Source organism: Ruditapes philippinarum, unplaced genomic scaffold (assembly GCF_026571515.1).
Source record: "Ruditapes philippinarum isolate M1 unplaced genomic scaffold, ASM2657151v2 ctg1040_1_1_1_1, whole genome shotgun sequence".
Lineage (NCBI taxonomy): Eukaryota > Metazoa > Mollusca > Bivalvia > Venerida > Veneridae > Ruditapes > Ruditapes philippinarum.
This window is the reverse complement of record NW_026854359.1, coordinates 336,562-364,328: the sequence shown is the minus strand read 5'-3', so window position 1 is coordinate 364,328 and position 27,767 is coordinate 336,562. Positions and strand designations below refer to the sequence as shown.

At 34.5% G+C, this 27,767-nt stretch overlaps 1 protein-coding gene across 1 annotated transcript; it reads left to right on the top strand.

Moving 5' to 3' along the window:
- LOC132739924 (interferon-induced protein 44-like) lies at window positions 1-27,767 on the top strand. The gene is made up of 5 exons (XM_060727755.1): window positions 1-129; window positions 12,567-12,749; window positions 17,956-18,096; window positions 18,352-18,529; window positions 27,448-27,767. Exons 1-5 carry the CDS (start codon window positions 1-3, stop codon window positions 27,765-27,767), a joined length of 951 nt encoding a protein of 316 aa, XP_060583738.1.

The window sequence follows — 27,767 nt, the reverse complement described above, 5'->3', positions numbered from 1 at the left end:
ATGGGTGAAATGATATTCTCGGATATGATAGAGATCGACATATCAGAAAAACACCTCATGGATAGATTATCGTTACAACAGCGTGACATAACCCTAGGATTTCTCAACGCTGGTGTACACCAAACAGAGGTTGGTAACACAATTTATTTGTTTAAATGATTATTTTAATTCCTTTGCATTGTTAAATCCGAAAATCGTTTAAATTTAGTTTCTATCAAAGACAAACATAAAATGCATATTTTTATTTAGTAATTAATTGTACGTATCATTTGTAGGTTGCGCCTGACATAGATGTACACCAAACTACATAAGAAGGCTAATTATTTAGTACAGAGCAATCTCTTTGGTTACCTTCCTCACCAACCCCAAAAATTATCTATGTAAGATCTATGTGACGACGCTGCCGGGCTGTTATACACAGTCGGTGTGGGCACACACGGTATAAGGACATCCTTTTGCAACATCGACTTTCGACACGCATTCACATTTTTTAGAAATAAAATCTTAAATTCTTATCTTGTATAAACAAGAGCCACCGCCGGGCGGGGGCAACGCTCGACTTTTTACTTTCTCTAAAAGCAAACAAAGAAATGTTTGAACAAAATCTTTAAATATACTAGAAAATTCTATAAATAGAAACACGCAATTCTATAAATAGAAACACGCACTTCTATAAATAGAAACACGCAATTCTATAAATAGAAAATTCTATAAATAGATACACGTGTTGGTGACACGTGGTGACACGTAGTGGTGGTGACACGTGGTGGTGGGGACACATGGTGGTGACACGTGGTGGTGGGGACACATGGTGGTGAATCGTGGCAATGACATGTGGTGGTGGTGACACGTGCTTGTAGTGGTAACAGTGACACGTGGTGGTGACATATTGTGTCACATGGTGGTGACATGTGGTGGTGACACGAGGTGGTTGCACATGGCGGTGATAAGTGGTGGTGGTGATACGTGGTGACATGTGGTGGTGGTGATATGTGGTGTCTTGTGGTGGTGTCACGTGGTAGTGGTGTCACCTCGTGGTGACACGTGGTGATGTCACGTGGTGTAACGTGGTGGTCTCACGTGGTGGTGACATGTGGTGGTGTCACGTGATATCACGTGGTGGTGACTTGTTGTGGTATCACGTGGTAGTGTCATGTGGTGTTACGTGGTGATGTCACGTGGTATCATGTGGAAGTCTCACGTGGTGTTGACACGTGATGTCAATTGGTGGTGTCACGTGGTGACATGTGGTGGTATCATGTGGTGGTGACACGTGATTTCAATTGATAGTGTCATGCCTTGACATGTGGTGGTATCACGTGGTAGTGACACATGGTGGTGACATGTTGTGGTGTCACGTGGTATCACGTAATGGTATCACGTAATGGTATCACGTGGTTGTATCACGTGTAGGTGTCACATGGTGGTGTCACGTGGTGATGTCACGTTGTATCATGTGGTGGTGTCATGTGGCGTTTTGGTGTCACGTGGTGGTGTCACGTAGTGGTGACACGTGGTGGTGACATGTGGTTGTGACATTTGGTGGTGGTGTCACGTGGTGGTGACACGTGGTGCTGGTGACACGTGGTGGTGGTGACACGTGTTGTTATTGTTGATGATGATAATTACACACACACACACACACACACACACACCAAAAAATATATATGGTCATTTAATGCAAAAATCTGAGAAAATTCAGCAATTTAACCCTTAAGGTCAAGGTCATAAAAGAGCCCAAGTGTTTGATAAACAACAAGGTCTTGTCCTTAAGTATGTTCTGTATATGTGAAGTTGATCCCTTCAATAATAGCAAATTACAGCCAGTTACAGCCAAAACAATTAAAATTTCTATAATTCGAACTTCAAAGTCAAGGCCATTAATGAGTGATGGTCAAGGTCTGTCTGGTTTTTAAGGGTTATCCTTGAAGATTATTATGTTCAAGTTTAAAGACAATCCATTCAAAAATAACAAAGTTACAGCCAATAATAGCCTAAAAAATGAAAATTTCAATAATTTGACCTTCAAAGTCAAGGCCATTTATGAGTGAAGGTCAAGGTCTGTCTTGTTTTTAAGGGTTATCCTTGAAGATTATTATGTTCAAGTTTAAAGACAATCCATTCAAAAATAATAAAGTTACAGCCAATAATAGCCAAAAAAATGAAAATTTTAATAATTTGACCTTCAAAGTCAAGGTCATTTATAAGTGAAGGTCAATGTCTGTCTGGTTATTTTTAAGGGATATCCTTGAAGATTATGTTCAAGTTTGAAGACAATCCATTCAAAAATAACAAAGTTACAGCCAATAACAGCATGAACAAGCAAAATTTGGACTTTTAACCTTGAATGTCAAAGTCCTTTATGGGTGAAGGTCAATGTTAGTGTAGTCTACTGAAAGGTCTTGTCCCAAGGGTTGTTGTGGCCAAGTATGAAGACAATACACCAAGAAATATAAAAGTTATGATCCAGGTACAAGTTTGCGGACGGGAACGGCAGCGGGAACGGCAACGCCGCCGCGACTATAGCAATTTTCAAACAAAAAGTCGAGCTAAAAATACTAAATAAAAATGATAACATTTCTCTTTTATGTATTTCATGATTGGGCAAATATTGATACACCTATGAAACCATTTATACATGCACACTTATAAGATTTGTTAAGTGTATTTTACAAATTTTGGAGTATAAATTAGGCCTAGACTTGTTATATTAATATTATTTGGATCTAGATCGCCATTTGTCATTGTAAAACATGGTTCATCGAAAATTATAGATATCCATGGTTGGAATGTTCTTCTTTCGTTTTCAACGGAATGAAATGTGAAAAGTGAATGGAACAGTTAAATGTGTTATTCAGTGGTTTGTGACTATTGATATTTGATATTCAAATAATAGACTTTCAAATTTAATAAGTTCGGTAACAGTGATGTTTTTTACTCTATATAATAAGCATTGTTGTTGTTGTTTTCTAAATGTAATACATGTAGAATTTTGACATTGTTTACATTAATATTTGTTTTGTTTTGTACTTGTAATAAAAGTAATAATTTGAACCATATTTCTTACTTGTTATTGTAATGTTCAGTCTTTTATATAACAAGTGCCCACCCGCTGATGCACTAGGTGTTGTGACTACAGGTGTTGGATAGTCTCACGCATGCATGGTTGACAGATGATCTCCTGTTGAAATTTTGAAGGTGGTTGTTGAGACTTTATACAAACACTTAATTAACATACATCCTTATATCCTATAAGTCCTGTCTAGTTGTCAATATTAATTTAAACATGTCCCTATTAATTTAAGTGTCACCTGGTCCATTATAAGTCCAAACTCTGTCATCAGTCACCAGATTAAAATTGATGAACACTGAGGTAATTATCAATAGCTCTTCCTTCAGCTGTAATAACAAAGTAAATACAAGTGTCCTATTGCTCAATAGTATGAACAGCGAAACTGTAGAACATTCCTTAGTATAACCTGTCTTCGTTTTGTTGAAGTCACCGAGGTATTATATGATTATCTCCCTTAACTTTGTGTTAAATTTCCATGGAGGTGAACATAAGTGCTGAATTATAATTCATTATGTTTGAGGTGAACATAAGTGCTGAATTATAATTCATTATGTTTGAATATATATATTAAATTTGTCTATTATAAGCCAGGTTATATTTATGAACACGTAAATCCGAAACACAAGGGTGTATCATTTTTGTACCAATATACCAGTAGAACTTCTATGAGTCGAACTTCGATTAGTCGATTTTCACGTGTGTCGAAGTAAAATGAAAGTCCCGATTTTTCCCTTATAATTATATTCCTTATAAAAACCTTTTTATAAGTCAATATTTTATGTGTCGAGTTTTTCGATGTCGAAGTTTTTTTCGTGGTCCGTATAGAATAAATATAGTACAATTTACCACAAATAAGTCGAGGTTCTTCTGTTATTTTGGCACCTTCGATCTCGAGACATTTATACATCTTTTCTGGCCGCAAAGACGATTTCCGATCAACTTTAGTGACAGCTGTAAATTACACAGCCGAGTGTTCAAACAGCATTTGTATGCGTTTAAATGTGTGAAAAAATGCTTTAATCATTACTATTTTAAATGCCGTAACGATATTTGAAAGTACATGTAAACCGTAAGAACTATCATTTGAGTTCTTCAGTGAGCCGGGTGTCGCGTGATAATCACCGCGGCGATATTAACTATAAGCGGTTGAGTTATGCCCTTTCGTATTGTTACGCCTTTTGTAACTTCATTGTATACGTCAACAGGGAGTCCAAATCATTAAGAGTGAAAAGTTACTTAACATGTCATATTTATCATTGTATAATATAAAATATCAGATTAATGATTGAAAGAAAACATGAAATAGGTTACGTTATAGATCTTATAATTATGGCTAGTCACGGGTTTGTCATGAAATTCAGACCGATTCATGAGTCGAAGTCCCGATGTGTCAAAGTTTTTACGCAAGTCCCTCCAACTTCGACTTACCGAAGTTCTACTTCTACTGTACTTTCATACATTATATACACGTATTATTGTTTCTGTTTTTACATAGCTGTCTGCCATAATTCATTCATAATAATCAAATACATCAGTATTAGAGACATATTTTTTGAATAAGAAAATTTTATTATACAGTGATTTAACTACAATATTGCAGATATTTCTACTTATCCATCTTATCTTGACTCATCTGTTACACATGCTCCTTATCATTTATTCTTATGTATAATTTTAGTGTTAGCCTGCCCGTGCTATGCCTTGTGCCCTGTCCTGTTTTTGTTTGGGGTCCCCCTGGGCCCGTTGCCACTGGCTCTTGTTACTGGGTCGGGTGGGGGTTGCGTTCATTTAACGCCGCTTTTCCTTGTTGATCTTTTTTATGATATATTATATTTCCTAAATTACCTTTGTTGTCTGACGAAGGGTATTCAGGAGAATATGAGTTTAAGTTTATGTTGACGTCTTATCTGTGATATGCAGCCTCCATAACCTCTGATCCCCTTTCGAAATTCAATTTTATTTGATTCTGTCCATTGTTTTCTCGTTTAAGGCACACGCACCATATGCCGCTTTTCACGGAATGACACTTACGGTAAGTCAGGCCTCGACATTAGCGGTGGTCCGTTGGTCCGAGACCACCTGATTTTGGCAAGGACCACCTAATTTTAAAAGCCACTGGTCCGTCTGACCACTTGAATTTTCTCTTTGATGCAAGGCTCATTTGGGAGAATGTTGATTTGGTCAAAAACATGTTATAAACATTTAAAGTTTAAAATCATTTGTCCCATGCACATGTATATGGTTCATTAATCTCTTATTAGTTAAAGAAGTTCAATTCCATTTTATGTCGCTAAAAGTTTGCTTATGCAAGTTAAAATAGTTGAGAATTTGTAATATCAATTAAGGAACAAAATCCATTCAAATGATGCTAGTAATTATGCATGGTCGGATACCTACGGCGGAACCATTAACAGTTATGTTATGTTACATATTGATCAACCGTGGGTATCCGACGATGGTAATTATGATTTCGTATGGGATATCAGATCATCTTAAAATTTCATATACTTAAATAATGGCAGCAAACAAAAGGAACTGGAAAAATATATCTAGTTATTCTTTGCAACTTATCTTAATTTTATCTGTTTAACGATAAAGATCCTTTCCTCCAGAAATTACTTTAAAGGGTTAAAGATACTTAATGTCAAAAATAAATATCAACCCACAAGCAACAGGGAGGTAAAAATTCTGTATTCATAACAAATGAGTGAGAAAAATAAGCTAAATTGTAGATATATAAAACGTTGTTATTATTTCTTATCCTTTGGATATTTCCTTGTTTTAAGATAATTTATTAGTTTTATTAAAAATGTTAATCTATAAAAGATACATGTAGTTATCATAATTATAAGTCGTACCAGGTATCAGCAATGAATATTTGAATAACAGTAAGAAAATGGTTTCACTATTCCCTTATTTGAGTTGAGGGAGAAATCACTTCAATATAAAAGTTAAGTTAGTAAACATAAATAAGAGCCCTTTTGTATATTTCTGAATGAGACAAAAAATATCTGCCCGATAGAATACCTACTAACTTGCTCTCCTTAATTTCTGATAAGAAAAAAAAACATATCTAAAATATCTGTTTTCTGAAGGTTAATAATACATCTTTGTTATCAATTTTAAGCATATTTTTTTTCTTCTAAATTTGCAGTAAAATGATAAAATAATAATAATAATTGACCACCTGATTCCTGGAAGGACCACCTTAATTTCAAATCTAGTGGTCCGGCTTACCACCTGCTAAAAAAGTTAGTGTCGAGGCCTGACTTACGTGTCACATTGAAGGTTCCATGATAACTGCCATATGAACACATCTGCGATGTTTCTAAATTCCAAATTGTACCAGTTCATGTTAAATGTTGAATTATGCTTATGCCGGTGCTAGGGGGCGTGGACGGTAGTTTGAACTTGACAGTTCCGTCCATGAACAGGCTCAATCAAACCAAGACTGCAACATTTCAATTTTGCCGTGTTGGGCTTTATTTTAGGGATTCTTATTTTCTCTATTTTGGACATATGACTTTAACTGTTTACTACGTGGAGGTATTTATCAAATAGATAAAAACAGAATCCCTAAAGAAAGCCCAACACGGCAAAATTGAAAATGTTGCAGGCTCGGTTTGATTGAGCCTGTTCATGGACGGCACTGGAAAGTGCAAGTTACCGTCCACGCCCAAACCCATATCCTTCAAGATTCTAATTTGTGATAGCTTGAAAGGCAGATCACACACTGTGTTATTACACTTGGGTGTACGGGCCTCCATTTCAGATGATATTCAGAGCTGGAAGCCATATATGGTAATGTCGCTACGTCAGAGCGGTTGAAGAAAGCATTTTATTGCGCTAACGAGTATGTAGCTGAGTATAGTTTTCTGAGTATTGTTCGGAACACGAACGATTATATGCTTAGGAACCGGCTCTGGGTATGCAATACGCTAAAAGTTCGAGTTTATTTTTAATTTCAATATTCAGACGAAAGATATTTGTTCGATTGAGAAAGATTTTAAGGCTCGCTCATCTATCTATAACTCTGTCCCTTTTTGTATTGCAGTACTATTACAGTGCCTGTATCAATTTTATACGATACGGATTATTCTTCTACAATTCCGATTATTGTTGGGATTTATATAATCAGACACTTCCAGAATATTAGTTCAGGTGTAAAGAATCTACTTATTGGCAACAAGCTTTCTCTGATATCTATTGTACCAGTTAAAGCTTATAATCAAAAATAAGCCATATCAGACACATACCGTCACTGGGAAGGTTAGAGATTTTGATGACATGAAAGTTGCTGTTACTGATACATTTTATTCTTCCTCTAGCCTCTTGAATATATGCCCAAGAGTTGTCAGTGTTCGCCCAGGTTAAGTATTTCTTATATAACTGTGGTTAGGATTTGCAACTTGTCAACAAAACCAGTGGTTATCTACCCGAATTAATTCTTTGTAGTTTAAAGCTGGTAGAGGTTGTTCGTTCTCTTGATCCCTCAGAAGGTTCGGTCTCTAAATCCCATTACCAAAATAAGAGTCTTGCGTTCAGTAGAGTTCATCCCCAGCAGTACTTGTGCTGCTGACCGTTCCAAGAGGGCGCCCATCTGTGTTCCTCAGATGTATGTCTATGTTGTTTCATACTGTTTTGGTGACACTTTTGTTTGTGTCCCTTGTTCTTTTCATGTCTACGTTAAGTATCTTCCCCTCTGCCATTAGTTTTTAGTTCGACTTTTTTTTTTGAAAAAAGTACAGGTATTGTTATAGTCGCGGCGGCGTTGCAGTTGCCGTGCGCAAACTTGTACCTGGATCATAACTTTTTTAGCTCACCAGAGCCGAAGGCTCAGAGTGAGCTATTAGTATCAAAGGGGGGTGCTCTGGCGTCCGTCGTCATGCGTCAACAATCGTCTTCTTCTCTGAAACAGCTGGACAGATTTACTTCAAATTTGGTCTGTAGCAACCTTGTGACAGTCACACTTGAATTTGGTCATGTCATTCCAATTGGCCCCTTTTAGGGGTCAGCAGAGCTAAAAATAGAAAAACAATTTAAGCATTTTCTTCTACAGAACTAATGGATGGATGATCACCAAACTTTGTCTGTAGCATTCTTGTGTAGTCTTTTATCAAGTTTGCTCATATGAATTTGATTGGCCCCTTTTGGGGGTCTCTAGGGCTAAAAATAGAAAAACCTTTAAACATCTTTTTCTACAGAACTAATGTATGGATGATCATCAAACTTTGACTGTAGCATTCTTAGGTTGTCTTTTATCAAGTTTTCTAATATTATTATGATTGCCCTCTTTTAGGGGTCCATACGACTAAAAATAGAAAAACCTTTAAACATCTTCTCCTACAGAACTAATTGATGGATGATCACCAAACTTTGTCTGTAGCTTTCATGGGTAGTGTTTTATCAAGTTTGCTCATATTAATATGATTGGCCCTTTTAGGGGCCACTAAAGCTAAATATAGAAAAACCCTTAAAAGTCTATTTCTTGAGAACTAATTAATGGATGATCACCAAACTTTGTCTGTAGCATTCTTAGGTAGTCTTTTATCAAATATGATAAACAAGATCAACAAGGAAAGGCGGCGTTCAATGAACGCAACCCCCATATTACCCAGCAACAAGTTTGCTTATATTATTTTGATTGGCCCCTTTTAGGGGTCTCTAGGGCTAAAAATAGAAAAACCTTTAAACATCTTCTCCTACAGAATTAATTGATGGATGATCACTACACTTTGTCTGTAGCATTTTTACGTATCCTTTTTAACAAGTTTGCTTATATTAGTTTGATTGGCCCCATTTAGGGGCCGCAAAAGCTAAAAATAGAAATACCTTTAAATATCTATTTCTACAGAACTAATTGATGGAAGATCACCAAACTTTGTCTGCAGCATTCTTGGATAGTCTTTTATCAAGTGTGCTCATATTCATTTGATTTGCCCCTTTGAGGGGTCTCTATAGCTGAAAAAAGAAATACCGTTAAATGTCTATTTCTAGAGAACTAATTGATGGATGATCACCAATCTTTGTCTGTAGCATTCTTGGGTAGTCTTTTATCAAGTTTGCTCATATGAATTTGATTGGCACCTTTTAGGGGCCGCTTAAACTAAAAATAGAAATACCTTTAAATGTCTATTTCTACCAAACTAATGGATGGATGATCATTAAACTTTGTCTGAAGCAATCTTGGGTAGTCTTTTATGAAGTTTGCTCGACATATTATTTTGATTGGCCCCTTTTAGGGGCCGCTTAAATTTAAAACAGAAATATGTTTAAACGTCTATTGCCACAGAACTAATTTTATGGATGATCACCAAACTTTGTCTGTAGCATTCTTTGGTAGTCTTTTATCAAGTTTGCTCGACATATTATTTTGATTGGCCCCTTTTAGGGGCCGCTTAAATTGAAAATAGAAATATGTTTAAACGTCTATTGCTACAGAACTAATTAATGGATGATCACCAAACTTTGTCTGTAGCATTCTCGGGTAGTTTTTTATCGAGTTTGCTCATATTAATTTGATTGGCCCGTTTTAGGGGCCGCTTAAACTACAAATAGAAAAACATTTAAACATCTTCTACTACAGAACTAATTGATGGATGATCACCAAACTTGGCTGTAGCATTATTGGGTAGTCATTTATCACGTTTGGTCATATTAATTTGATTGGCCCCTTTTAGGGGCCGCTTATATTAAAAATAGAAATACGTTTAAACATCTTCTCCTACAGAACTAATTGATGGATGATCACTAAACTTTGTCGGTAGCATTTTTGTGTAATCATTTATCAAGTTTGCTAACATAAATTTGTTTAGCCCCTTTTAGGGGCCACTAAAGCTAAAAAAAGAGAAAACCTTCGAACATCATTTCCTACTGAAATAATTGATGATCACCATACTTGGCTGTAGCATTCTTAGATAGTCTTTTATCAAGTTTGCTCATATTAATTTGATAAGCCCATTTAAAGCTTAAGCTTAAATGCGCCAGGTCATGGCATTTCTTCAAATTATTGTTTAAACATATTCTATACTCAAATTTAATATTAGAACATATTGACATTCCAACACTGAAAAACAGTTGTTTCTGGTGAGCTACTCAAGGCCATTATAGCCCTCTTGTTTAACAATTTTGTCCAAAACTGGCATTTTGTCGTCACGGATTGAATCGGCTTTTGGCTGTTGTTTTCGTTGACGATGGCCCAAAAATGTCTGATGATTAAGTTTTCATAACAAGAAAAATATAATTTTGGTGGCATATTAAGCAGAGATGACTGAAGTCACTTTATTCTAATTGATGAACTGATGAAGGCGACACTCTCTGCTCTTGATGCACAAAGGCTTATTTGTTGAGAACAGCGGTGGGCTTATGGTTAAGGTGTCTGCCTCTCAACCCACGTATCCTTGGTTCAAGCTTTACTTTGATCAAGACCATGTTTCCCCATATGACACCCTTTAATAAACAAAACAAGGATCAAAATACATTTTGGCTCCAAAGATTATCTATAGTTCTGTGTAATGACATGTGATTTTCTTTTCCCAGGTACACCGCCGCCAAGTCCTTTTACAAAACTGCCATGGAGAAAAACACCTACATGGAATGAACAAGTAAGACTCTTGTTTTGTCTGAAAAGATTTAGTTAAAATCATAGACATTATGATCATAAACACTCTTTTTATTGCTTTTTAGCTCACCAGAGCCGAAGGCTCAGGATGAGCTATTAGTATCAAAGGGGGATACTCCGGCGTTCGTCGTCAACAATCGTCTTCTTCTCTGAAATCGCTGGGCAGATTTACCTAAAATGTAGCATCCTTGTGACAGTCACACTTAAATTTGCTCATGTCAATTCAATTGACCCCTTTAAGGTGTCAACAGAGCTAAAAATAGAAAAACCTTTAAACATCTTCTATTACAGAACAAAAAGATGGATGTTCACCAAACTTTGTCTGTAGTATTCAACTGACCTACTTTTAATATTTTTGATATAATTTGACCATTATTCTTGTGTTTTTTTGTCATACAAACTGGAAATTTGGACTAGGGTTGTAATTTGTAATGCTGAATTGAATTTTGAATCAACTGTCCGACTTTTCATATTTTTCACAATGTTTGAGCTTTTGTTACATTAGTGATCTAGGGCCATTTTAGCGGCTGAAGAAAAAAACCTAAAATAATCAGTGTTGTAAAAGTATATTACTAGAGGGGCAAGTTAAAGTTGAGCTGAACTTGGCGAAAGAGCTGAACTTGCCTTTCAGCAAGTTCTTTTGAAAAATAATTTCCAACACTGAGAAGCAGTTTTTTCTGGTGAGCGACTCTGGGCCATCATGGCCATCTTGTTCTTTATGGTTATTATTATTAAACATTTGTTGTTTTTCATTGCTAAGCGCTTGGCATGTAAGAATTTATACAGTACAATGGACAGTCAAAAATAATAAAATTTCTGGAGTGTCTGTAACACAAATACATTCACTAAAATTACGAAATTACAATACAACACTTTAATTTCCTCCAGATCGTATGGAAGACTCACGTTTCTGTGGAAACAAACAAAAATGGCGGTTACAAGGTGATGACGATCCGCACAACCTCATTTATGTTAATCACTTAAACGAATTAAGATTTTAGGTGTCTTTTAGTTTTGGGAAGAAATAATAATCATATAGGCTGAAATCCGGAGAATAGGCAGGGGGTTTCCAGTATTCAAACTCATACTCTCGAAAAAACGTCCAAATTAGGTTCGCCTAATGATACGCAGCTTTGTCGTGCAAACTTAGTGGCGTAATATAATTCAGTTTTGGTCGTTTGTGGTAATTCTGGAAATAGAATGTACTTCAAAAAGATTTCGTTATAGCCTTCATAAGCACCCTTCAGGAACTTCCTTGATGGCTTTTATATTGCTTGAAACATATACATACAACATACGGCGAATTATTACAAACATTGGTGAATTTTCGTTTGTCATTCTTTTTGGCGCTTCTTGAATCACTAACCCATTTCTGAGAGGCACACTGCAGGTCATTTTTTGGTAGCATTAAAAAGCGCAATCTTCCCGAAAATATTCAAATTCTAGCGTCAACGCGAACGCACCTTCAGTTATCATTGTTCTCATAATTTGTAATGACTAGTTTATACGTGTGTCAATGCGGGAATCGTAATGTTCGTGTTTATCAAATTTCATTTACAAATGTGTATCCATTTAAGAGATATTAACCAATACACAGGTATTTTTGACTGACCCCCATGTATACAGTCTTCCAGTGAGGTCCACTTCATAAAAACCAAACGTATGGCATATCATGACTCTTGATGCTTCAGTTATCTAAAAACTTCGACATTTCTACTGTAATTTGAGCGTTTCTTTATGTACAAAAATGTTAGAATCTTTACTTTATTGTTTTAGTGAAGGTTTCATAGTTTATTGCAATATGATAAAATGTACTGTTAATTGTAATTTTATGATATGAAGGAATGTCGATTTATTGTATTTCTTTATCAGTTTGAATTGTTACTTCGTGAGCAAATAAAAGAAATAAAACCGGCATTGAAACCTACTATCGTACTTGTTGGACCTGTTGGAGCAGGAAAGTCTTCATTTGTTAATGCAATATTATCTGTTTCTAATGGACGTAAGTTTGATATTGCTGTGACTGCAAGTGGGTACAAAAGTTGTACAACATGTGTAAGTTAGTTTTTTATTTTATTTGTATAAAAATAATTAAACGGGCTTTACATTGTAGCCTCCTTTTCGAGTACACTGTCCTTGTATTTGAATTTTTTTATTTCAGATCAAAGATACACATTGTGCATTTAGAAAATTGTTAGCATTCTTCTTCTACATATACAATCTTAGATAACTTACATTATAGCATAAAATCGGCTATTTTTCCCTCTTTTTGCACATGTTATAACGGGACAAAAACCATGTGTGAGCATAGTCACGCGCTCTTGTTATAGCCCGGTTTTACCTATGCGCAATACATACAGGGCCCAGTAAACAAACAAAAAATGACGATTTGGCATGTTTGCCAAAGAATCATGCGCTCTTGTTATATTGATTCGAGGGCCTCAATCGCATTAGGGTGAACAACATTCAATTAACTATGCCGGAAATACTGCTTATGGACATCACCGCTTATCTTGATTGTCGCCCTTTCTAAGAAACGGACAGTTGTCAATGCAAACAAATATATGTCATTCACTTTAACCCTCCAATTAACTTACAAAACAAGATAGCACAAATAAATATGAGAAAATGTTGTGTAATGTTTCTACATGAGCATTTCAATGTTTTACTTATTTCACCTTTTGTAACCATGGCAACTGTTAAAATTTCACTTGGCGGAGATTCACTTTATTTACACTGTCTCGTTTATAGGAACATGGTGGGGCTTAGAGTGAGGTTTGGTGCACCATTAACCGGTTTAAACTCCCCAGTAGTATTTATGCTGCTGATCGTTCCCAGGCGGCGCCCCTCTGTGTTCCTCAGATGTATGTCTATGTTGTTTCATACTGTTTTGGTGACACTTTTGTGTCCCTTGTCCCCTTCCCCTGTGACCTTTGAATTTATTTGCTATTATTCAATCATATATTTATTTTCTTTTAGTTCCTTATCAGTTAATAATTTTTTATTCTTATGTATGATTTTAGTTGTTAACCTGCCCATGCTCCGCCTTATGCCCTGTCCTGTTTTTGTTTGGGGTCCTCCTGGGCTCCTCGCCATTGGCTCTTGTTACTGGGTCGGGTGGGGGTTGCGTTCATTGAACGCCGCCTTTCCTTGTTGACCTTGTTTATCATATTTTATTGATGTTTATATTGATAAATGCTCTTTATATTTCTTTGAGATAATAATGTTTACTGCCTGATTTTTTAATAAACTTGTGAGCTTGAAAGAAATAAACGATTCTGATGTTCACTGATCTTTTTTTACTATCAATCTGAAATCATTTTTGGAATTTTTGAGGGTCATGTTTTGCATTGGGTAGAGTAATTTTAATGTTTTTTCTTGAGTAAGTAAATCTCCGATGTTAAGCTTTTTTATGTCAATTAAATTTCGTTCGGTTCTGAGCATTTGTATTTCCCAAGTTGTTGGCCCCAGAAAAATAAATACATACGTAAAACATGTAGAATTGGTTAAATACCGTCCAACCACAAGGATTTAATTTATGTGTTTTGTATTAAATAAAAAATCATCAATCTGTTTTAAAAGTTTATGCTATAATAGCATCAACGCACGTTAATTTCTTGTTATAAAGTCTGCAGAGTCACTCGGGACTGTTGGTCCCCTCGCCCTACCGGGCTCAGGCACCAACCGTTTCTTGGGACTCTGCAGACGTTATAACACGGAAAAACGTGCGTTAACCCTATATTAAAAAGTTTAATCGGAACCATACATTGCAGGTTTTGCACTTTCGTTTGCGACAAAATGGTCGTTATTTTGCAAGATTTTAATAATTTGGAGTGTCCGAGTAGCAAAGTGGCCTGTGTTGTTACAGAACTCGACATAGTGGTTATTCAAAAGCGTGTCTTTAGAGCTCCATAGAGTTACGGCCACTTGGTATTAGAATATAGGAATAAAAAAGGGTTTTTTTCTTTCATGTATCACAAATAAGTTGTTATTGTTTTTGTTTTCAAATGTTATTAGGCATAATTATGTAAATATTTTTGATTTAATAGAATCAGGTATTGAGAAATACAAATTATTAGGAAAAGTATTTATAAATGGAGATCTTAACTCTAGAACTGCAAACGAGCGCGATTTTATCATTTACGATAGGTTTTTAGATTCAAATTATGACTTAGAAAGTAATGTAAATATACCAGAAAGAAAAAACAAAGATAAAGTTCTTGATATTCATGGAAAACGACTTAAAAACCTTTGTAAATCTACAAATATCGTTATAGCAAACGGCAGGTTAAAACATGATAACGGTATTGGGGAATTTACTTTTATTAATAATACTGCAGCAACGGTAAAAGATTATGTTCTAGCGAACTACAATGATTTCGAGCATATCTCAAATTTTGAAATTCAGTCACCGAATGAATTTTCTGATCACTGCGCTATACACTTTTGCTTAAATTGTAAATATTCATTCGAAGCACGTGACCAAATATCGACGCAAGGCGAACCAGTCATTTCATGGGATTATTTGCGCGCAAATGAGTTCTATGACAATATGTTGAGTCATTCAACCGAATAAAATCGTATTATTTTAAACTTAAGCGACAATATTGAATCAGTTGAAGAGTCACTACAATTATTTACTTCACTATTATGGGACAATGCGTTTAGTATATTTGGTAAATATAAGTTACCTAAAAACAAACGGAAAGTTAATTCAAATAAAAATAAATGGTTTAATACCGAATGTCTTCAAGCGCGAAGAGAATTTAATAAATCAAAAAATAAATATTTACGAAACAGGAACTCTGAAAATAAATTAGAGTTTTTAGATAAAAAACGATTATATATACAAATAAAACGTAAACAAAAAATAAAAAATAAACGTTTAGAGGGCAATTGTATTGCAGAGCTCTCTAAAAGTAATCCAAAATCTTTTTGGAGAAACGTTAATTTGCAATATAAAAAGATGTCATCTGATCCCGTAAATGTACAGTTTCAAGATTTATTTGAACATTTCAACAAACAATATGGTGAACCACCCGAATCAAATGAAAATAATTTTAATGAAAATGAAAGTCAGGAAAACTATATCCAAGATGAAGATTTGGATATTGAATTCACAGAATCGGAAGTAAGAAACGCAGTTTTTGCCCAGAATAATTCCAAAAGTTCAGGAATGGACAACCTTATAGCAGAAATATTTAAAACATCATTCGAACTTATTTCACCTTTTTTATTAAAACTTTACAATAAAATATTCCAACACGGATATTTTCCAGAAAACTGGACTGAAGGGCTAATTATACCCATATTTAAAGGCGGAAGTCAAGAAGTCAAAAATTTTACGGGCATCACACTTAATAACATTTTGTCGAAAATTTACTCAAAACTCTTAGTAAGTAGGTTAACTAAATGGGCCAAAAAGCATGAAAAATTAATAGACAATCAATACGGGTTTCAACAGAATAAATCCACTATCGATTGTATTTTTGTACTCTATTCACTTATTGCAAAAACTATATCAAATAAAGAAAAAATGTTCGTTGCTTTTCTCGACTGGGAAAAGATCTTTGATAGAATTGACCGTGTACTACTATGGCAAAAACTTTTGAATGCTTATGTTCTAAATTTATTGTTGCCTTAAGGTCTATGTATACCTCTGTTAAATCTTCCGTGCGTTATAATAATGTCAAGTCAAGTTGGAGTTAAACAGGGAGACTCGTCAAGCAGTTTATTGTGTCTATTTTTCCTTAATGATATTTTGGAAAGTACACGGAATAATTTAGATGGAATAATTAATCTTGGTGATATGCAAATATTTCTATTATTGTTGCAGATGACGCTGCGATTTTTTCTAAAAACCCTAAAACATTACAATCATTATTAAACGATAAAGAATTATACTGTAATAATTACAATTTGAAACTTAATGTTAATAAAACAAAAATAATGATTTTTGAAAACGGTCGTCACACAAATTATGATTTTTACTTATTTAACACAAAAATCGAAGTTGTCAAATCCTTTAAATATCTAGGTGTACATCTATTCAAGAAATCTATAAACAAATCTAATCTGAATTTGTCTTATGTGAATTAGTAAATGTATTAACTTTTTTTTTGGAAGCTGCATTCCCTATTACTTGTCTTCTTTTTTAATCATACTGTGATTACCTGTTGTGTGTATAGTTTAAAACATTACATAAATCTCTGTGAGTGTTTAAAATATGTTTATTTTACATTTCAAAAGACACTGTATAGTAATTATCAGTTTTTTAAAATATCAAATTTGACCATAACTTATCTTTGATATGTCAGAATATGTCCATATTTATCATGCTTGTAGATATTGGACAATTTTTTAACACATATTTCAAATGACAAAGTTTAAGCATAATAAAATGACAAAGTTTTAGCATAATTATGGATATTTTTATTCTGGGAAATAATAAACAGAAATGGTTTCCATTTTGTTTCGTTCCGCACATTGTTTTCTCGTTTAGTGCACATGCTTTCTATTACTTGGGGATAATACACCGCTTTTCATGGAATGGCACGAAAGTGTCGCAATGTAGGTTCCATGATAACCGCCGTATGAACACATCTGCAGATGTTTCTAAATTCCAAATTGTTTAAATGTTGAATTCTGCTAAAGCCGGTGATAGGGGGCGTGGATGGTAGTTTGCACTTGACAGTACCGTCCATGAGCAGGCTCATTCAAACTGCTCCTGCAACATTTTCAATTGTGTTTTTGGACTTTCTTTAGGGGTTCTTATTTTTTATCTATTCTACTTACATTATTAACTTAACATACAGTTCTGTCTTGAATTTAATAAACAAGTGCTATTTTAATCCCGAGTAAAGCAGTCCTCGAACACCAATATTAGATCTCATGAAAGTGTACAGTACAATTTAATCAAACCTATTTTAATTCACTTAACATGAATCAAAATTGATAATTATTAAAAATCACACCTTAAATCAGTGAATCTTAGTTTTTCATTTTGTTGTTCAACAACAAACTAGTTGATACCTTAATGTATTAAAAAGAATTAAAACAATTGTACTTATTTCTTGATAAACACACATTTTCGTGACATTGATAGTTAATAAATAAAAATCCGTGCATAAATATTCTTAGTTTGAATAAAAGTCGGCAACACAAATCCCTATTGATGGTAAAGTGTACAATAGATAAATACAAGTCTTTGTGAAAGATCTACGTTGGTTTTTTTTTTTTTTTTTTGAATTTCTCATTTCAGTATGATAAATATTCAGATAAATGCTTACTACAAAATTTTCGTCTAAGGGACTGCATGGGGATAGAACAAAGTGCTGAGGAAGGATTAAATGTTGCTGACATGGTTTCTCTTCTTAAAGGGCATGTTAAGGATGGTTATATGGTAATTGGTAAATTTAAGTATTATTTAAAGTTCCCTTTTTGTAAATGCTCTTTGTTTTATATGTCCAAAAGTTAAAAAAAAGGCAATTGGACTTCATGCTTTTGGCAAAAAAAACACACAATTTTGTATGGATGAGTACACTAATCATGAACGGCATAAACAGATAACATTTTTATTGTATTACTTTTATCATGATTTTACTGTTGATTGTAAATTGCAATATTGCTAATGCCCCTTATTACTTCTAAATTTCAGTTCGACCCAAGACGCCCAATTTCACGGCTAAACGGAAATTACTGGCGTGAATGTCCCAGGTTCGAACATCAGACCCATTGTGTTGTTTTTGTAGCTGATGCAAATGTCATGCATTCTGGCGTTCCTCAGGCCTATGTCAGGAAAATTAAACAAATACAAGATGCAGTGAAGCAATTACGTAAGTAAAGAGAGCATTTGTTCCGAAAAGACGTATCATCCATCGTAGTACGATGGTTATTACTGATATTGTGTAGTACGATTGTTATTACTGATATTGTCTTATATTTTCTTACATGTGACATTACCTTATTTATATTCAGTAAATAATTGATTTTATCGTTATTTTATAGCATATAATCAGAAAGTCATTTAAATAAGGACATCAAAACAAATATTACTTTCTTCATACAATATTCCAACATGAGTTGTGATTGTGTCACTATACACAGTGAAAAAAACGATGTTAAACTATCAATCGACTATGGTGGCTGATTTGTGTTATTCGTGTTTTCGCCTCGCGACCCCTCCAAGCGAAAAGTTAAAAAATAACAAGTTAAAATGGCGGGGGGCGTGCAGTAAAACACGCTAATTAGCGAGAGCGCGAGACAAGTTTAATAAATAAAACTTCGCCCTGCGGGGTCGCAGAGCGAGCTTTAAGAAGGAAACAGTGGGGTCGCGGGACGAAAGCATATTGATTAGCGGGGTAGCGGGGCAAAGTTTAATGAATAAAACTTCGCCCTGCGATCCCGCTAATAAGCGTGTTTTCGTCCCTCGACCCCGCCAAGCGAAAAGTCGATAATTTACATATTAAAATGGAGGAGCTCGCCAAAGCATTAATCACAACAACATTACAAGAGAATTGCAGACTCGGTTTGATTGAGTCTATACATGACGGGTTATGACTACGTGCAAAATCCCTCACGCCCCCTAGCGCCGACTTGAGCGCTACTCAATTCTCAACACTTAATAGTGCTCGCATCAATTATCCCGAAGGACCAGAAAAATATAACAACACTAATAAGCGTGTTTTGCTCCCCGTCCCTGCCATTTTAACCTGTTAATTATCGACTTTTCGCTTGGCGAGGTCGCGGGGCGAAAACACGAATGACACAAATCAGCCATCAAAATGGACACTGTTACTGATTTTATGTTAATGCGACTGCCATATTTATACTCTGTCCTCCTTTCGATAAGATAATAACGCAATACATTAATATTTTTCTATCTTCTTGCCGGTCAAAAGCCGTCTAAAATAGTTTTACTTCCGGTAAAATTTACGGGGAAGACAAAATAAAAGAAGAATTTTTTATAATCTTTTAAATTTACAAACTGAAGCCTGGGAATATCATTGGCCATTCTAGAATAAGTAAAGTTATATAGGAGCGTAAAGCATTATTCTGAAATGCTTTACTTATCTTGTTTTTCATTAATCTAAATAAGTTCCGGAAATGAACTTTCTTCTTAAGTTACTAAGAGTTTTATTTCTTTCACTTTGTTGTTAAGTTTTGCAGATATTTAATTCTGTTCAACAATGTTTCCTCCTACTAATTATTTCACATTGCTATTTTATTCTCATTATTGGAATATAGATTTGTCAAAAATAACGAGACCCCCAATAACGTTGACGATTCCGTATAAACTAATATGCTAAAAAATATCGAAAAACACACAAAAAGGTTGCACCATGCACCGTCGGTTATTTATGTCAAATGAGCGATTGATCTTTTCAATGGATGGCATATATTTTTGCATGATAAAAGAAATATGTACAAGTGCCAACGATAAAATTGTATGTCAGTTGTGACTGCTGTTCGAAAAAATATTTTTATATTGCTTTAGGTTACTTGCAGTTTTTTGGGGGGTGGGGATTAAAGTGCCTATCGGTATTTCCGTCGATGTTGCAAATCCATGGATTTATTATCAACGAAACGATCTAATTCATTATGTTGTTAGTTGAAAAAAACCTTTAATGATTAACGCATTCTCTTAAATCTAAAATAACCAGAATCATACAGTCATAATGCTTAATAATGCTTAGTAAATTTTGTTTCAATCTAAACCGACATTCAAAATCCTACGCATCAAAACCCCGAACCGGTGTGAAATAGCCGACTTACACCGCTAAAGTATGTTTTATTTTTTTATTTTTGAAATATAAAACATGAAAACATGTTAAATATTAAGATGTTAGCATATTCCTTAATTAAAGTGCATTCAAGCATCATTCTTCATGTACGACATAGGTGTACAACGTGTTTTGATCTTGACAAAAGTTGACGTTCTTTGCGCAGAGGTTCAAAAGGACATAGCAAACATGTTTTGAATCATTAGGGTTAGAAAATCTGTTAAAACGGGAATCGAAGTGTTTAACATTCACGAAGCCTCTATTCAACCAGTTTCAAATTGTGAAGTTGCTATTGAAATCAGTTGAAAAGGAAGATACCACTTCTCCTCGCCTTGAGACAAATCACATAGTATGCAAAAGACTAGAACGAACTTATAGCGACTTATCATTGTTATGGCAGGAGTGACTTTTATATCTTTTTGAAACTCTTCATATTTTACTTTAAGTGCTGTGCTTTATTTTGTTTGCATTAACTAAATGGTTTACACAGTAAATGATACTGTCTTGCTTCAAATAATTATATACTTTTGTAATTCCCCTCAATGTGAGTTAACTGGAACATGAAATTTGCATGCATTTCGGCATGAAAGCGGTGTTAATTGAACTTAAATTCTCATTTAGCTGCTAAGTCACCGACACTCGAAAGGTAGATCGTATCTCTTGTTGGAACTTTTTTTGGAATTAAGGCAATATTTTAAATCTTTTTGCTGGGGTTTTAATTTTTGTAGAATTCATTCACTATTTACGTCAATACTGGGGCTTGTTAATTAGGTAGACTAATATATTCTGATTGCTTTTATTTAGTTTTAAGATGTGAGTAGTTAATTACCTGTTATTAAAGATCAACATATTACTATTTAATGAAAATGAATACAGGATTGAACCTTATACTTGTTTCTTTGTACTTTTTGTCAGTAAAATTATAATCTGGGTAAAAACGGAAGTTACTCGTTTATAAAGTCAACTGATGAAATCTATCACAAAACAAACATTAATGAATTTTGTTTAAATTTTTCTCTGTGTGTGCGTACGATTTTAAAAAGAATGATAAGCAGTACACAAACAATAAAGCGCAAAAAGCAGTGTCTTAACTTAAATGGTAGCTGATCAAATCTAAATTTTAAGAAAAGAAAACAATTCCTAAAAAACCCCAATGCAATGATTCAAGATATGAACTGTATGATAATATAATAGAAGCTTATACAATAAAATGAATTGGTTATAATGGAAGGTCTGTAATAAAATGAATAATTACGTCTTTATCCCTCATGTACAGACTCAATCAAACCAAGTCTGCAATCTCTGCATTTAATTTTGCATTGATCAATACTTCGGAGGGACCACACTTTTACCAGAATTTTTAGTATTAGGTAAAACAATAAACCACGAAAGAATTGAACATGGAAGTTGTAGGCAATTGTGAGATACATGATCCAATTTGATACGGATGCAGTTAATTGTTCATCAGTCACACGGGAGATGAACTAAGAAACGGAAAAACAACTCATAAGCAGCTAATAAGGAATAGAAAAGAACATACCGTTTATCAACTCAAACTTTTCTAACAACCACATGAGTACATTTATACACGACCGATTTGTCCAAAAAATGAAAAAACTGTTATTTAAGCTTGTATTTGTTTTGGATTTTAATTCTGTTATCCGATGCTTGTATTTTTAGGGTGAGCTTTTAGGATCGGTGAATGTCCGTCGTCCGTCGTCCGTCGTACGTCCACAATTGATTGTGAACACTTTTTGCCTCAATCATCATCAAACTTGGTCAGGATGCTTATCTAGTTGAAAGCTCGGATGAGATCAAACATGGCTCATCTCGGATGAAAAACTAGGTCACAAGAGCTAAAAATAGAAAAACCTTGTGAACACTCTAGAGGTCACATTTTTGACCCAATCATCATCAAACTTGGTCAGGATGTTTGTCTAGGCAATAGCTTAGATGAGTTCGAACATGGGTCATCTCGAATGAAAAAGTAGGTCACAGGAGCTATAAATAGTAGATAAACCTTGTGAACACTTTAGTGGTCACATTTTTTAACCAATCATCATCAAATTTATTCAGAATGCTTGTCTAGTCAATTGCTTGGATGAGTTCGAACATGGGTCATCTCTGATGAAAAACTAGGTCATGGGAGCTAAAAATAAAAAAAAACTTGTAAACACTCTAGTGGTCATATTTTTGTCCCAATCATCATCAAACTTGGTCAGGATGCTTGTTTAGATAATAGCTCAGATGAGTTCGAACATGGATCATCTCGAATGAAAAAGTAGGTCACCGGAGCTAAAAATAGAAAAAAACCTTCTTAACACTCTAGCGGTCACATTTTTACATCAGTCATCATCAAACTTGGTCAAGATGCTTGTCTTAGTGATAGCTAGGATGAGTTTGAACATGGGTCATCTCGGATGAAAAAGTAGGTCACCGGAGCTAAAAATAGAAAAACCTTATTAACACTCTAGCGGTCACATTTTTACATCAGTCATCATCAAACTTGGTCAAGATGTTGGTCTAGGTGATAGCTCGGATGAGTATGAACATGGGTCATCTCGGATGAAAAAGTAGGATGAAAAAGTAGGTCACAGGAACACTCTAGTAGTCACAATTTTGACTCAATTGTCATCAAACTTGGTCAGGAAACTTGTCTATGTCATTCCTAGGAATAAATCGAACATGGGACATCTCGGATGAAAAACTAGGTCACAGGAGCTAAAAATAGAAAAATATAGTTAACACTCTAGTGGCTACTGTTGTGATCCAAATATTCTGTTAATTGGTCTGAAAGTTTGTTTTGGTGATTTCTAAGTCAAGATCGAACATGGGTCATCTTGGATGAAAAACTAGGTCACACCGCCCAAATATTGAAAAACCTTGTTGTCACATTTTTGACTCAATTATCATCAAACTTGGTCAGGATGCTTGTCTAGGTAATTGCTTGGATGAGTTCGAAATCGCATGTGAAACTAGGTCACCGGAGCTAAAAATAGAAAAATCTTGTTAACACTCTAGTTGCTACTGTGTTGATCCAAGTATCCTAGAAATTGGTCTGATAGTTTGTTTTGATGATTTCAAGTTTGAACATGTGTCACCTGGGTAAAAAACTAGGTCGCACTGCTCAAATATGGATAATCCTTGTTAACACTGTAGTGGTCACATTTTTGACTCACCTGTCATGAGACTTGGTCAGAATGCTTGTCTAGGTAATTGTTTGGATGAGTTTGATAAGTCAGGTGAGCGATCTAGGGCCATCATGGTCCTCTTGTTTATCTGTTCATGTCTTTTAACGTAAAATTATTCTAAGTTAGATTCATTATTGTGCTAATTAGAATGCACATACATTGTACAAGAGTAAACTGCAATGACCAGTAAGAGATAATGTGGTGTCTAAGAACCATTGTATAAAGTAATAAATGTGTTATAGGACTAATTGATGCGTTTGCACTCTAATTTAATAACCTTTTGGTCATATTGTAGAAACAATTCTCGATTACCGCACTTATTTTCTGTTAACATAAGTCCTTTGAGATAACGTTAATGCTAGAAAGAACTTTTGATTTGTGATTAATGCTTCCGAGGGATCACTTTGTTTCCAGAATTTTTTGCAAAGCAAACAATAACATTAGGCCGAAAAATACCACTCAGGCCTTTGGTTTTAATAGTCAAATCCTTTGCTTCAAAACCCCAAACCGGTGTGAAAAAAGCCGATTAACACCGCTTAGGCATATAATATTTCTTAACGAAAACATGAAGAAGAAAAAAAAACATTTGCCTTAAAGATATACTATGATCAAATTTGATATTAGAAAATATTGATAATTGCTACAAAGTCTCTTTATAAATATATTATCAACATGTTATGACTTCTCACAAAGTAGATATGTTATGTTTAAATTTCTAAACACTATAGGTGGTCACAATATAAATATATAGTGCCATTAAAAAAACTGGCATTTTTTAAGGAAAGGCTAACTTTGCTTGACGTGCAGCTTCCCATACATAGTTCATAGCTTCTTTTATTAACATTAACATATTCAGTAAGAATTGTATATAAATATATCAACGAATTTCCGTGATTAAAATATTTTACTCAAGAATAAGCATAAAATATCTTTAAGTACCATTTTTCATGTACAACATAGGTGTACCACGTATTTTGATCTTGACAAAATCTGATGTTCTTTGCCTAGAGGTTCAAAAGAAAATAGCAAACATGTTCTGAAGCATTAAGATAAGAGAAGCTGTTAAAACGGCAATCGAAGTTTATAACATTTCCGTAGCCCGCATTCATCCTGTTACAAATTATGAAGACGTTACTGAAATCAATTGGAAAAAGGATCATAACTCTTCTCTTCGCATTGAGGCAAATTACACAGTATGCAATTTACAAGATTGAAACTGATATCGAACAGTTTTAGCGATAGTGATTGAACATTTGTTAACAGTGATGTCAAATTTTTAATAGAATCTAATACAAAAACTTATATTTTTAACAAGTTACGTTTAAAAAAAACATGTATGCCCCTTATCGGCAGCCAGTTAGTCATGTGGTCATGTTTTTATGACTGACTTTTAACCAAGTGACCAAAGTATCAATAGGGGTTATCTACTGGTAATGACTTGTCACTAGGTCTTTATGTGCAAAGTCAATGTGATTATGACCTTTGACCTATAAATCAAAATGGGTTATCTACAGACGAAGACCAATGCACCAATGAAGTTTGAAGGTAAATGCCCATGAGTTGTTGATATGTTGATCAGAAAGCTTTTTACCTATCAGATTAATTTGACTTGAACTCTGAACCCTTGACCCCAAATATCCATTGAGGTCATCTTCTGCCCAAGAGCAATGCATTTGTAAAGTTTGAAGGCCAATGGTTCAAGTGTTGTCCGGTTATTGATAGGAAACTGTTTTGACTTACAAGGACAATGTGACATCAACCTTCTACACCTTGACCCAAAAGTTAAAGGGGTCATCTACTTGCCAAGACCAATGCACCTGGCAACAGCTTGTCCAGATTGATCGAAAATCATTTTACCTTTAAGGTCAATATGAACTTAACCATTTACACTTTGACCCCAAAATCAATATCCAGGGCCAATGTACCTACAAAGTTTGAAGGCCAACAGCTCATTGCTTGTCAAGTCATTGATTGGAAACCGTTTTAACCTACAAGGTCAATATGACCTTGACCTTTGACCCCAAAATCAAAAGGGTTCATTTACAGGGTTCATCTACAGGTGATGAACCATCGTCATACCAAGTTTAAAGTTCCTAGGTCTAATTGTTCTCTAGTTATTGATCGGAAAACGTTTTTACCTATAAAGTCATTGTGACCTTGACCTTTGACCCCAAAAGGGGTCAACGACTGTTCATGCACAATCATTTACCAAGTTTGAAGTTCGTAGGCTATAGAGTTCTTTAGTTATTTATCGGAAACCGTTTTTACCTACAAGGTTAATTTGACTTTTGACCTCTTAACTCCAAAATTAATAGGATACATGTGCTGGTCAGGACTAATCACCTTACCAAGTTTGAAGTTCCTTGGCCCTAGCGTTCTTTACTTATCTTCTTTATTGATCGGAAGCCGTTTTTACCTTCAATGTCAATGTGACCTTGGGCTTTGACCTTATGACCCCAAAGCCAATAGGGATCATTTACTGGTCATGGTCATTCATCATATCAAGCTTGAAGTTCCAAGGCCTTAGCTTTGTTTTAATAATGATCGGAAACAGTTTTTTCCTACAAGGTCAATGTGACATTGGCCTTTGACTCTTTAACTCCAAAATCAATAAAGTTCATTTACTGGTCATGCACAGTCATCAAGTTTGATGTTCCTATGCGCAAGTGTTCTTTAGTTATTGATCGGAAACCATTTGGTCTGCGGACCAACCGGCCGACTGCCGGCTGACAGAGCAATATACCCCCACTTCTTTGAATAATTTTCTCGGTGTGTATATATGTGTATGGTCATAAAAGGATTCCGTAGAATATCCTACAAAGTTGAGTTTTCATGTTGTTGTTATAAAAAGATTAACTTTTTCACACATAAAAAACCTTTAATTGTATCAGACCCATTTGTCCGTAAGTGCTATGTTCTTATTTTTCAAAAGCTTATTACTTTTGGTGCTTTATGACAGATAATTTTAAACATATTTGCCAGTTAGCAATATAGCTTAGTAATCTTTAACATTTATGTTGGCATAGATATGAGAGATACATTCGTGCTATGTATTTCATATTAAAGTCAAAATACCAAATTGTTACATGAAGTATTTAAAGTTCTGTTCAACCATGTTTCCTCCTACAAATTATTTAACATTGATTTTGAAATATCATTTTTGAATTATAAATATGTGCAAAATAACGAGACCAGCAATAATGTAAACTTATCTGCTTAAAAATATCGAAAACACGCAAAAAAGAATTTATCCGGCACCGTCAGCTTTTAATGACAAATTAGCGATTGATCTGATCTTTTCAATTGATTTCATATATTTATATTTTTGCATATTAATGTAATATGTATATAACTGCCAACGATAAAATTGCATGTCAATTGTAACTGCTGTTTACAAAAGTATTTTTTGATTATTTTAGGTTACTTGCGTTTTTCGGATTTTAAGTGTTTTCGGTACTTCCGTCGGTGTTGCAAATTCGTGGATATAGTATCGACAAAATTGTCTCATGCATAATCTTATTATTTGAATAAACTGTAATGTCTAACACAATTCTCTTAAATCTAAATTCACGATCAGAATCATACAGTCACAATGCTTAGAGAATTCTGTTTTAATCTAAACCGAATTTCAAAATCCTTCTCATCCAAACCCCGAATCGGTGTGAAATCGCTAAGGTTATTTTTTTATTATTTATAAAAAATAAAATATGTTTAATATTAAGATATTAGCATATTTTTAATTAAAGTGCTTTCAAGAAACATTTTTCATTTACAATATAGGTATACCAAGTGTTTTGATCTTGTCAAAAGCTGACGTTCTTTGCCAAGAGGTTCAAAAGGACATTACAAACATGTTCCGAAGCGTTAAGGTTAGAGAAGCTGTTATAAAAGCAAGCGAAGAGTTTAATATTCCGTTAGCCTCCATTCATCCAGTTTGGAATTATGAAGATTCTTTTGAAATCAGTTGGAAAAGGAACATACCACTTCTGCTCGCCTTTAGGCAAATTACACAGTATGCAAATGAGAAGATTGATGCTTTCAACGAACAAGCTATCGTTACAAACATATGTTATGGCAGGAGTGACTTTTATACCTTTTGA